General features: G+C 43.5%; 1 protein-coding gene across 1 annotated transcript in view; it reads left to right on the top strand.

The window, feature by feature from the left end:
- LOC309400574 (seizure protein 6 homolog) overlaps positions 1 to 13,474 on the top strand; it is a gene marked incomplete at its 5' end in the record, with an annotated part of 167,997 nt that overhangs the window by 135,797 nt on the left and 18,726 nt on the right. The window contains 3 exons of the mRNA XM_081969139.1: positions 5,879 to 6,070; positions 6,184 to 6,222; positions 10,547 to 10,664. Coding sequence (XP_081825265.1) covers positions 5,879 to 6,070; positions 6,184 to 6,222; positions 10,547 to 10,664 — 349 coding nt within the window. The remainder of the gene's footprint in view (positions 1 to 5,878; positions 6,071 to 6,183; positions 6,223 to 10,546; positions 10,665 to 13,474) is intronic.

Genomic DNA, 13,474 nt, shown 5'->3' with positions numbered 1-13,474 from the left:
TTAGTATTATTGTACTTCCTGCTTCACTTTCATTTCGTTATCTCGGCGCCATATTCTTTAACTTCGCTTAATTTATAGAAGGAAGTATAAACTAAGGAGTTAAGAAAATATACTTGCTGTTAAGTAGATCTCCTGGTTTGCTCTGCTTGTGTTTGTTCAAATGTAAATTAACCGGTAGAGCAACAAGTGTGGACGTAGCCTTTTGTTCTGCAAACTGCAGTTGAGTCCCGAGGCGAGGAGAATGCCTGACTCCCTGGAGAGATCAAACCTTTCACACCCCAGAGTTATTTCTGCGGTTGCTAGGAATCTCTATCCCGAGTCAGCAAGCTCGCCTCCCCCTCTTTTCTCAGGGGGGATTTTCAAACTGTTAGACAGCTGATTAACGCTGTCCCAGCAGTTTGCTACTCAATCTCGGGCTGGCGCTCATAAGAGGCGTCTTCCAAGAACCACGGAGCCACCGGAAGTCAGTTCTGCTTTCTCTAGTGTATCTAATCTGTGCCTTTGTTCTTGCCAGTTTACCAAAGTCCCTTCTGGAACCAGCCATCTAAAACTCACTCCTTTCTTAATCAGATTCTTAGTCAGGAAGTGGTATTCTTTTCTTATTTCTCTGACCTTCCTTGGGTTTAGCTTCAATATCACTATCTCTCTAGACTTGTATTTAATTGTGGTACTTCTTGTTGCTTGCAATATTTCATTTTTTAGAGTTTTTAAAATAAATCGTACATGTACCTCTCTGGGCAGGTTGTTTCTCATTGCATATCTTGTATGTACTCTAAATGTCTCGTCCATTCCACCTAGAATATATTCCTTACTCATTTCTGTGACCCCTGAGAGAATTTCTGCAATCTTCTCTGCTAAATTCTCTCCTCTTCAATTTTCTGAAATCTTAGGTAGAATTCGGAACGTTCCATTTCCCAAAATATGGTGGATTCATCTTGCTTTTTATCAATTGCTAGCAATCTATAATCCATCTCCTCCAATTTTTTCTGTTATTTCTGCTCTTTCTTCCACCTTCTGCAGTCTCTGCTTGTTTTCCCCCATCATTTACTTGACTTCTTTCAATTCATCTTCCACCTTGACTAAGGTGACCAACTTTTTTACAATGAAAAGGAGGACAAAACATGTTCTATTGTCCAAAATGCTAAGGTGACCAACTTTTTTACAATGAAAAGGAGGACAAATAAATTGGAAAAAAATATATCGTAAATAAAAGAAATATTTTATTCATTGCAATAATAATACACTAAAATATGATATATGCATAATAAAAACATTTGCAACATTTTATATTGTGATTATGCTTACATGCCTGTTAATTATTATTTAAATGAGTACTTTTCCATTGAATTAATATTTTTTGTCAATGTATCATCTTCTAACAATATATTGGAAATATCTGAACAAGAAATATCCTTCATATTGAATTTTACGCAAGTGCTGCAGCTAGAGTATCAACATTCAATCTCGATTTCTCACTTGTCGAAAAATCATTGGCAATTGAAAAAAACTCTTTCAACTGCTGCATTAGTTCCAGGGCAGCACAACGTAAATTGAACAAGTATAAATAAATGTTCACATGGAATATGTTCATTTTTGAAATGGCTGAAAATATCCACCCATCTTTTATCAATTTCAACATGTTGATTTTCCCATTGTATTAATTTTTCAGAATTTAAATATAGATTCAGTCTTCTAATTTCTTCAGAGACAATTGTCGTCTATTTTAATGTCTAGCATTTCTTTAGATAAAAATTCAACACAAGATTCAATATCTGTTCAATATACTTGTGATGAAGTAAAAAAAAACACCATTAAAAACTGTTTAATAAAATACGTCACAGAACACGCAACAGATTAGCCTTCAAATATCAAAAAGGAGGACATGTAGGAGGACACTTTTCGAGGGAGGACAGAACTTACAAAAGAAGGACTGTCCTCCCTAAAGGAGGACGGTTGGTCACCTTAACCTTGACCACTTTCTTTTCTACTTTGTTTACTTGCTCCTTAAGATCCTTAAGATCCGCATGTATGGCTTGCAACATACTTTTCAACTCCAAGGTAGCTTTATTTCTGCCGCTGCTTCTTGATAGAACCAGCAAGGGGGACCGTCCCAGCCCCGCCAGAAGACCACAAGTTCAGAAAGCTTTGGCGAAGAACTGGAGATTGGAGGGGGAAAGCAACACCCCCTCTTCCTGTTCCCCCCTTTTATACCGTCTTTGCAAAGGAAATCAGTGGATTGCCCGGTGGCTCTTTGCTCCTCCTGCACTTGCTACAGTGCTCTTCTCAAGAAGTGATGGCAGAAACCAAAAGCAGCTGCTTTCTTGGGCAGGCTGGTCAAAGGGGCAGACAGGTCCCAGCCAGAAAACCTCTATGCATGCAAACTACGGTGAAACAGATCTGGCTGGGGAGGGGAGGGGTGCAGAGAGGGGGGGTGTTGGCTGAAGACCTCTCCATCCCCAACCTCAAAGCTGATTTTTTTTCACAGTGGTTTGAACGCCTAGGAGTTTTTATGTGGTTTTTGTATGCATGTGTGTATTGCCTCCGTGCCGTTTTCAGGCACCCAGCTTGCTGGGCTGCCCCAGCCTGTCCCCGCCACGGCACAGAGGTGCAGGCGAAGGCTGGGAGCGGGATGCAACATGCGGGGGGCTGAGTCCGTTGCCCTGAGCCACGATAGCAGAGGGCAAAGACACGGAAGGCAAAGAAGCTGATCGCTGCGAGGACTCAACGGCAACTGCTTCCAGCCCCAGCAGGGAAAAACCATCCACTCACAGCCGGGACTAAATGGCAGCAAAGGCAATGAGGCAAGGAAGAACCGAGGCTCCGAGCCGGCGATGGCTCTCAATGGCACATGGGTCACCCCAGCTGGCGTCTCTAAAGCGCGGCAGGGGTGGGGACGACGACTGCTTAGAGAAAGCAAGGGAAGCATGTCCTTGCCACTGGCACAGGCCTCAGAAGCGCCCTTTGCTGTATTGCTTCGCTGCCACCGGGATTTTTCCTCAGGGCGATACCAGGGCAGTTTGGCAAAGTGGCTGCCTGCAGGAACTGAGGGGATGGGATGAGACGGGATGGGAGTCGGGACCTGACGCGCCTTTCGAGGATTGCTGCCCAGCAGCGTCCCCATCTCTTACCTCTGTAACTGGAGGCGGGGGGGGGGGGGAGGGAGAGAGAGAGAGAGCCCAGCTCGGCTGTGCTGCCTCTCCCCTAGCCAGAAGAAGCTGTTATGGGCAGAGACCGCAATGCTTCCCGGCACGAGCAAGAAAATTAAGCTCCTTTTCTCAGGTGGTGTGCTCAGGTGGTGCTGAGGAGTTTAAGGCTAACCCAGAAGGGGTGGTGGCCTGGTGCTTGCTGCTTCTTCTAGCTCGGGGAGAGGCAGCTTGGCCGAGTCGGGCTCTCTTTCTCTCTCTCCTTCTATGGGTGGATCTGGCAGTAAGAGCGGGCTTCCTTGCCGGGCTTGAGGAGGGGAGGAGGTGGAGCTGTTGCCCAAGGGTGGGAGCAACCCCTGCTGCCTCTGGGTTAGGGTGGAGAGCTGCCTTGAGCCTCCCTCTCTCAGTTTTGTTGTGCTGGGAGCACCCTTCTCCAGGCAGGAGTGAAGAAGAAGAGCTGCCGCCCTCCTCCCCCTGTGGCTCCTGCCTAGCACTTTCTCTTCTCTCTCCCCTTTGCCTCCCCACACTTGTTTACCCGTCCCAGAGAGCTCGGGCTACACCTCCCTCCAACCCGGCCTCCTTCCTCGCCAGTCACTCCTGAGCGAACTCTTCCATCCTCAGCTGTTGCACCTTGTTTGCAAAGTAGCTCTCAAAGAAAGCGAAGCGGGCATGGTGCACCCAGAGCTGCTGCTTCTTTGCAACAGCCGGGGTCCTCTTCCGCTTGGACCTCGGGGGGGGGGGGCTTCAACGCTGGCAGCTTTGGGGGGCTCCTTCCCTCAGTGGTTCATTTTTTTACCTCTGGGCGGCTACGCTGACTTTGTCTTTAAAGGCTGCTGCTACATGCCTTTTGATTTTTGTCGAGCACGGAGAAAAGCGACCCTGTGAAGGGACCGAGCCTTCTGCTGAACTTGGAAGCCAAGAGGCTTCTGTTCCACCCAGCTGCTGGTGCAGGGCGCCAAAAAGACCTCCGGTCACTGCCAGCACCTTCGCGCATGCGCAGCTTTCTTCTCACCAGCTGGAGGACCTTTGGGCACCTTGCAGCCAGTGGCTGGGTGGAAAAGAAGCCTCTGATCCTCCAGCACTCAAAGAGGTGGCTGAGAGGCTTCTTTGCCAGCCAGCTGCTTCCCAGCTCCAGTCAGCTTGCTATCCAATGGACGTGAGCAGCAACCAGGGGACCAGTTCGGGGGCGTGGCCAGCCTGCTGGTACTACCAGTTCGGAGCCAGCCCCAATTTTTACTACTGGTTCTACCGAACCGGTCTGAACCAGTAGGAACCAACCTCTGGCCCCACCTCTCTGTATCTTGTCCCTCTGTAAGAAATGTATCCCATTGGCTGTCAAACTCCCAGAGGGCAGGGGACTTAGCTAAGTTTGTAGGCTGTCCTGAGACCCAAGCTTGTTTGCCTTGCTGGCTGATGTAATTTTCCCAGGTGCCTTGTGGTGAATTTCTGTTTGCTAGAGGGTAGATCTTTGTTATGTAGAATAGACTGACTCAGGCCTTAATGGCTCATTCACAAAGGTGGGGGGGGAGCTGAGTTTCTGCCTCCCTTTTAGACAAAACATTCTGCCCTTTTAATATTTCCTAAAATATTTCATTTTCTTGTAGAGGGGTGGGTTTTAATTTCCTGCAACACAAATCTTAACAAAGATACAACATGGTTGCATGGAAGAAAGAGAACAAGAGAAAAACAAACAAACTAAAGAAAAACCCCAATGTTCCTATTGATATGTTTTCCCTTTTCTTTTAAAGTACCTTTATTTACCCAAATTGGTTTTTCTTGCTTCATCCCTGAGCAGAGTCCATTTCTCACATACCTTGCACGTGCATGTGCATCTTCCTCATTCCTGCCTGGATGGGCAATTTGTCCCGACCCCAGAGAAGACTCCAAGGCTCCACTCTCTTTTCTTTTACTTGGGTCCCTCCCAACCATGGAATACACTGCCCCCAACAGGTGAAGGTACCTTCTAACCTGTTGCCAACCACTCAGTTATTCAGGCAAATGGCCTGGGAGGACTCTGTCCGGAAAAATTACTCAGAGTATGGGTACCTCCTTTCCAGAATAGGGGTCTGCTCAGTGATGCTCAGCCAGTCACCCAAGAGTAAACCTCTCACTTGCCTTTCAATCCCTTCCCACACACTCTTTCCCTTTCTTAACAGAAGGTCTTGCGCTCTGTCCTGACCTCCTATACTTTCCAGGTTCTTTTGGTAGACCAGATCCTTTCTGTGGCTGGGAAAGGCAGAGAGGGAGCAAGATCCAGCTGTGGCAGCGAAGGGATTTCTTCCTCAAGCACATTCACACACACATATACATAGTCTCTTCCATTCCCCACCATCCAATCAGAGCTGAAGAAACCTCTTGGATGAGAAGCGAAACGTCTTCAAAGAAAAATTAAGAAAATCCAGTTGCCTCTTGAAAAAAAGCACCTTTGGGACAACAGACTGAATTTAATTCTGCTCAATATTAATTTTATTGCTTTATAAAAAGCAGTAAAGTATACTTTTGATTAGCTGCTACTGGTAAGAATACAGGTTATGTCTTATTTATATTTGATTTCTAATTTCTGATTGACCTCATGTGGGCCAGACAGAGACAGCCAAAGGGCTGAATGTGACCCAGGTGCCATAAAATGCCCAGGTCTGGTGTCTACTGTCTTCTCTATCAGTGACAGACAACCTGTGGCCTCAGGGCCAAATGCGCTTCCTAAAACTGTTTGTTGCCCCATTTCTTTCTTCCAGTGAAATATGAGCCTTGCCTGAACCCTGGTGTTCCAGAGAATGGGTACCAAACTCTTTACAAGCATCACTACCAAGCAGGAGAGTCCCTGCACTTCTTCTGCTATGAGGGCTTTGAGCTTATAGGGGAAGTGACAATCACCTGCATACCAGGACATCCATCCCAATGGAGCAGCCAGCCACCCCTCTGCAAAGGTATGGGGACCCTTTCCCCATTGTATATGGCTTTCACTCACTATTTTGTGACCCTCTGCTTTGTTTGCCTGGCATTTTTAAAAATAGTCCCTTGGTCTCTTTCTCTCCACCAGTGGCCTATGAGGAGTTATTGGATGACCAGAAACTGGAAGGTGAGTGGGAATAATAATAATAATAATAATAATAATAATAATAATAATAATAATAATAATAATAATAATAATAATAATAATAATAATAATAATAATAAATTTGGATTTATTAGCCGCTCCCTTTCCGGACAGGACTCGGGGCGGCGTACACCAAGACATATATAAACATACATATATACAAAGACATACATGCACGGAGGAGGTAATAGATTAAAACATTAAGACAAATTAAAACCATTAACAAATAAAAAATCCAATATACAATAAAAATTTAAAATTTAAAAAAGACAGTCAGGAGGAATATGAAAAGATTACGGTTGAGCCAGGCCGGATGATTGAAAGAGGTGGGTCTTCAACTGTACACGGAAGGAGCGGAGATCGGAAATAATCCTGATGTCACGGGGGAGGTCATTCCACAGGGCTGGGCCCATCACAGAGAAGGCTCTGCTCCTGGATGTCGCCCCCCGACACTGTTTGGCGGACGGCACCCGGAGAAGTCCCTCTCTGTGTGAGCGAATTGGTCGTAGGGAAGAAGCTTGGGAAGGGATTCTGGGAGGGTGACAAACATTATCATCCCTCCCTCCCACCCTCCCTCTCTTCTGCTCAAACAGCAGATGGAAGTTGTAGCTAAGGGGACTAGGTGTGCCAGATCCTATCCCAGACCTCAATAACTCATGCTATATGCCCATTACTGGCATTACAGACTACTGCAGTGTGCTCTAAATGGGGCTGTCTTTGGAGACAATCCAGAAGCTGCAGCTGGTACAAAATGCAGCAGAAAGATTTTTGCCAACACAACCCCACCAATATAGAATTATACTAATAGTACAGTGACTGCATTGGTTGCCAATAGACTTCCATGCCCAATTCAAAGTGCTGGTCATTACATTTGAAGCTCTATGGTGCAGAATAATTCAAGCAATTCCTTGTCAGAACATAATCTTCCCATCTCGTCCCTTCATTCAGGGAAGGCCTGCAGAACTTTCCCTCTCAAGGACCATGGGTGACACATCTGGTTCTCTATAGTGGAGTGGAGTGGAGTGGAGTGGAGTGGAGTGGAGTGGAGTGGAGTGGAGTGGAATGGAATGGAATAGAATAGAATAGAATAGAATAGAATAGAATAGAATAGAATAGAATAGAATAGAATAGAATAGAATTCTTTATTGGCCAAGTGTGATTGGACACACAAGGAATTTGTCTTTGGTGCATATGCTCTCTGTGTACATAAAAAGACAAGATACATTCGTCAAGAATCATAAGGTACAACACTTAATGATAATCATAGGGTACAAATAAGCAATCAGGAAACAATCAATATAAACCATAAGGATACAAGCAACAAAGTTGCAGTCATAAGTGGGAGGAGATGAGTGATAAGAATGATGAGAAGACTAATAGTAATGCAGCCTTAGTGAACACTTTGACAGCGGTGAGGGAATTATTTGTTTAGCAGAGTGATGGTGTTCAGGAAAAAACTGTTCTTGTGTCTAGTTATCTTGGTGTGCAGTACTCTATAGCGTCGTTTTGAGGGTAGGAGTTGAAACAATTTATGTCCAGGATGTGAGGGGTCTGTAAATATTTTCATGTCCCTCTTTTTGACTCCTGCAGTGTACAGGTCCTCAATGGAAGGCAGGTTGGTAGTAATTGTTTTTTCTGCAGTTCTGATTATCCTCTGAAGTCTGTGTCTGTCTTGTTGGGTTGCAGAACCAAACCAGACAGTTATGGAGGTGCAGATGACAGACACAATAATTCCTCTGTAGAACTTTATCAGCAGCTCCCTGGGCAGTTTGAGCTTCCTAAGTTGGCACAGAAAGAACATTCTTTGTTGTGCTTTTTTGATGACATTTTTGATGTTAGGTGTCCATTTTAGGTCTTGAGATATGGTAGTACCTAGAAATTTGAAGGTCTCCACTGTTGATACTGTGTTATCTAGTATTGTAAGAGGTGGTAGTGTGTGAGGGTTTCTCCTAAAGTCTATCACCATTTCTATGTTTTTGAGTATGTTCAGTTCCAGATTGTTCCGGTCACACCACGAGGTTAGTTGTTCAACATCCTGTCTGTATGCAGTTTCATCGTTGTCTCGAATGAGACCAATCACTGTTGTATCATCTGCAAACTTCAGTAGTTTAGCAGATGGATCATTTGAGATGCAGTCATTGGTATAGAGAGAGAAGAGAAGTGGAGAGAGCACACAGCCGTGGGGGACTCCTGTGCTAATTGTACAGGTATCTGATGTGATTTTGCCTAGCTTCACCTGCTGCTTCCTGTCTGTTAGGAAGCTTGTGATCCACTTACAAGTGTGTTCAGGTACCACTAGCTGATTTAGTTTAGTTAGAAGAATGTCCGGTATAATGGTATTGAATGCTGAACTAAAGTCTACAAAGAGGACCCTTGTGTAGGTCTTTGGAGATTCAAGATGTTGTAGGATGTAGTGCAGAGCCGTATTAACAGCATCATCTGTTGATCTTTTTGCTCGATATGCACATTGCAGGGGGTCTAACAGAGGATCTGTGATGGTTTTCAAGTGGGACATCACTAGCCTTTCAAAGGTTTTTATAATTACAGATGTTAGAGCAACTACATCTGAATGTAGTCATTCAGTTCCTTGATGGAGGGCTTCTTCAGCACTGGGATGATAGTGGAGCGTTTGAAGAAAGAAGGAACATGGCACATCTCTAGTGATTTGTTGAAGATTCGGGTGAAGAAGGGGGCCAATTGGTTAGCACAGACTTTTAAGCAAGAAGGAGTTATTGTCAGGGCCTGGTGCTTTCCTGGCTTCTGTCTGTGAAATACATCTTGCACTTCCTTTTCTGTAATCACCAGGGGTTGTGAACCCAATGGGATGGGGTCAGTTGTAGGAGGTTTAGCTGTTGTTGTGTCTGGGATGGGGGTTGTGGAGATAGGTGGCTGTAGGTGGCTATCTTGGAAAAAGCTCCCATCCTATGGAATATTATTTACCAAGAAATACATGCAGCTTCCACCATGCTACAATTCTAGAAACAGATTAAGCCTGTTTTATTTTAATAACCTTTCAAACCCAAATGACTGATTGTGGGCACCTATCTTGGATTTTATTCCACAGTTATCTTTGCTTCTTGTGACTGTTTGGAGTCTTTGATCATGTTCTAATACTTATTGTTATACATTTGGGTTTTTTTTTTAGTTCATTTGGGATTGGGGTGGGCTCAGTGGTGAAATTCAATTTTTTCCCTACCAGTTTTGTGGGTATGGCCTGTTGGGCAGGGCTTGGGGGGGCGTGTTATGTGACTAAGTGAGCATGGTCAACTTGACATCACTCACGGCAACCCATCAACCTACGTCCACCAAGCCACGCCCACAGAACCGACAGAAAAGTTCAGCCGGCCAAGTCTTCTAGCGTTCAACCTGGCTGCTTCTCGCCTCCTTCCCATGTTTACTCTCTGTGTATGAGCCCAAGAAGGAGGAGAGAAGCAGCCACGTTGAATACTGTGGCAGAGAGAAGCCGAATTTTTCTCCCTCCCTTCACAGCGGAGCTGCTCAGAAGGCAGCCACTGGCTGCACTCTGTCCCTTTATGGTCCCCCCCTCCCTCCCAAGATCATACCTTAAACACTGCAGCCAGCAGCTGCCTTCTGAGCAACTCTGCTGTGACACTGTCCCTCTGGCTGCTACTGTTCTCCTGGCTGGGTCTGGCCGTGAGCAGCACTGGCAGGCAATGGGGTGCACGTGCACCATGCACGTGCACCCCATTGCCTGCCAGTGCCAGAAGGCAGCCGAAAACAACTGCTGGCAGCTGGAGGCTTCTCAGTGCGAAAGGTGGCCAAGCCTCTCTGTGTCCCCACCACCACTGATAGAGGTAGGTGAGCAAGGTGGGTGGCGAGTGGGCGGCGGCTCCGAGCAAGGCTGGAGCCAGGGAATAGTGCATTCCCCAACCCGGCTGAGGCAGGCGGCGGCTCTGGGGCCTCAGGGAATGGCGCAAATCCCAGCAGGAGGCATCCTTACTTACCTTTGGTGAGCTAAGCAGAGTGGGTGAGTCATAGAGGCGACTGGCGATGAGCGTAGCTGGGCTGCGTGGCGAAGCAAAGGCAACATATATAGGGCTGGGGTGGGCGGGATTAGCATTGGGTGGGCGGGGGCGAGCGAGCGGCAACCGGGCAAACCAGTTCAGGGGCATGGCCAGCCAGCGGTCGCTACCAGTTTGGTAACCTAGGCCAAATTTCCACTACCTGTTTGTGTGAATACCTCCACTGTGTGGGCTATAAATTCTGAAAAATCAAATGAAATAAAAGTTCAGGGTGGAGTGTTTGATACACCTCACACATTCCACTTTTTTCTTTCCTCTTGTAGTCACCCAGACCACAGATCCTTCCCACCAGATGGAAAGTGACAACATTGCCCTGGCAATCTTCCTCCCCATCATTCTCGTCATCCTGCTGATTGGAGGCATCTACATCTACTACACTAAGTGAGTGATATCAAACTAATTTATTTTTTAAAAAACAATTTTTATTTATTTTTGAACAAAGACAAACAAACATAAAAATAAAAAAGCCATCTTCCATTACAAATTGTAGAAAGTGTGTCAGTTGGTTACAGCATTTCCATGCATCTCTCCCATAGTCATCACCTGCTTTTCATATCAAATTGCATATTTTAAATTCACATATATTCATGTATATCACGATTATTGTATGTCAACCTTAAGTTGACTATAATTGTTTTTACATCCTTTTATATATAATATTCAAAATCTAGAATAGGATTATATGATAACATTCTATTGAATCATCCTAAAATCATCCAATCACAATACATCTTTATAACATATTCTAGATAAAACTTTTAAACCTCCTCTCATAATCTCCATTTGTTGTTTATATAAAAGTTCATATTACCAAACTAATATATCTATATGTATTGTTATCATTATTAATCATTATTTAACTATAGCTATTGTCACTTCATTTTATACATACTACTAGTAAACTAAATTTAGCTTAGTTTTTATTATACATTTTAATTGCATCAACCTGTATCTTTCCAGTAATAGTGCAGTCTTATATCTCTTGCCATTTGTAGCATTAATATTCTAGTTACTTTCTTAATAAATCTTGTGTGAACCTCTCTTCGCAACATGTTGTTCCTTTCGTATCTCATAAAAGCTCGAAACCCAGCATCTGCTCTTTCCATCAGCTTATCTTTGGTTATCACTGGTGCTTCTGTCAAGATTTCTCTCCTTATTTCCGTCAATTATTCTCTCTTTTCTTCTTCTGTGTTTTGAACTCTGGGTAGAGTTCCAATCCCTCTATCTCCCCTTTCTATATTCCGCTCTTGCCATTGCCAACCACACTCACTTTGTTGTCAGTATCCACAGTTTTCTTATCTCTTTGCTCATTTTTTCCTTCCATTTTTTGAACTCTGTCCTCCACATTCTTCATTTGATAAACATCCTCAGTTTTTCCATCAATTTTTTCTGTTTTGTATTCCATATTCTCCAATCTCTTTTCAATTCTCTCTGTCACAACTAATAGATTTTGAATTTCAAACATAATCATTTGCAATGTTACAGTTTCATTTTCCTGCTGCGCCATTCTTCCAATTTTGCAAGCACTGCCACTATAGGCTGCCACTATAGGATTCAAGGCTATTTTAATAAACTTCAAACAGGTTCATTTATTATCTTTCAAGTCAAAATGTTGTCTTCCCTCCAATAGGTAGTGATACGACTCCCCAAAAGCACCTGTATAAACAACTTGTGCTCTTCCTACTATCTGTCAGCGTTCCAAATATCATGCAGAATTAAATCATTGTCCAAGGCAAAGTTATCCTTAAAGCTCCAATTTAATAAGACAGACATGTTGGCATTATGCTATGAAATTTCAACTCTATTTTGCATCCTGTGGGTTCACCCAGTTGAAAGTTCATATCTATCCCCACACCCCATAATTCATCACATGTTCCAATCATCATCTTCCACGCTGGCATCTACACCCCTCTGCTTCTGGTCAGGTGTCGAGGTGCGGAGACAAAAGATGACCTTGGCTTCTTATCTTCTTTATATTCCAAGCTTAAGAAAGAAAAAAAACCCCTTAAATGGAGATCAAAAACAATCCAATCAATCCAATCAAGCATTATAAAAAAAGAAGGAAAATTTTAATCCATAGGTGTAAGCAAAAGTGAAAAAAGAAGTAGAAAAAATTAATCCATTCAGTTAAAAAAATAGGGAGCTTTTGCAAAAATTCCATCCATGAAAAAAAAATTAGAAACAGGATAACACACTAAGTTTAATGTAGATTAATTTCGCCGCTTACAGTCTTCTATCTTCAATTTTAATTTAACTTAATTTTTTTGGGGGTAGTCTCTTTTTCTAATAATAAAATTTCCTCACCAATTCGACACACTTTCTCTTTTCGCTTTCTTCCTGTTCCAGAGCTGTCCCAACTTCAGCAGCTTCATTAGCTGCGTTTCTGTCGCTGGAAATAAAGGCTATTCCTGGATCTTTCAGGGACTTTGCGGTGTCCCTGAGATCAGCAGGAGGTGCCCTTCTCAATCACCATCTCTGCGTATGGTTTAGGTCCGAATGGACAGTCCAGCGGCAGAAATATCGACTGCGATCTCGGAGCACCAAGATTGCACATCGTGCCGTAGCGACGTCAGCCCCTTTTCTATATCAAACTAATTTATGTATGCTTTGCTCACTGGGCATCTAAATGCCATTAGACTCTGTGGGTTGATTCCAGTTAATTGCATTTTATTTTATTTTATTATTATTTTATATTTTATTTTATTCTATTATTTTATTTTCCTCTGTTATTTAGCCCATCTCCCCCTACAATGTAAAGGAAGACAGTGATGTTGTTTAATAGCAAATGGAGGTGAATTGAAATTTAATTCCATTTCAAAGCTTTTAACCTGAAAACCATACACAGTTTAAATTCCCAGGTGCAAGGACACAATTATAATAATTCATCTACTTAATGATGTTGAAAAAGCATTTTGCACATAAAGGCAGCTTTTTCATTATATTTTTTTTGCAAACTTTCCAAGATTAAACTGTAGCATACAAATGTCATGAATTTGAGTTACCTTGTTTTATATGAATACCTCACTGCTTTTAATTAAAACAATTTGGGTGCATATAATGCCTTCCCAACATACATTTAAAAGAGAGGAAAATGCCTTGCTACTGCAATTGTATAATCAGTTCAAAACCAAGATCATTGGTATATTAAGTTATAATAAAAGCTCCCCATATATGGCTAGAAGGAGCTTTGA

This window comes from Natrix helvetica, assembly GCF_964273705.1.
Source record: "Natrix helvetica genome assembly, chromosome: W".
NCBI lineage: Eukaryota > Metazoa > Chordata > Lepidosauria > Squamata > Natricidae > Natrix > Natrix helvetica.
The sequence above is the reverse complement of the archived record's forward strand: the minus strand, read 5'-3'. Positions and strand labels throughout refer to the sequence as shown.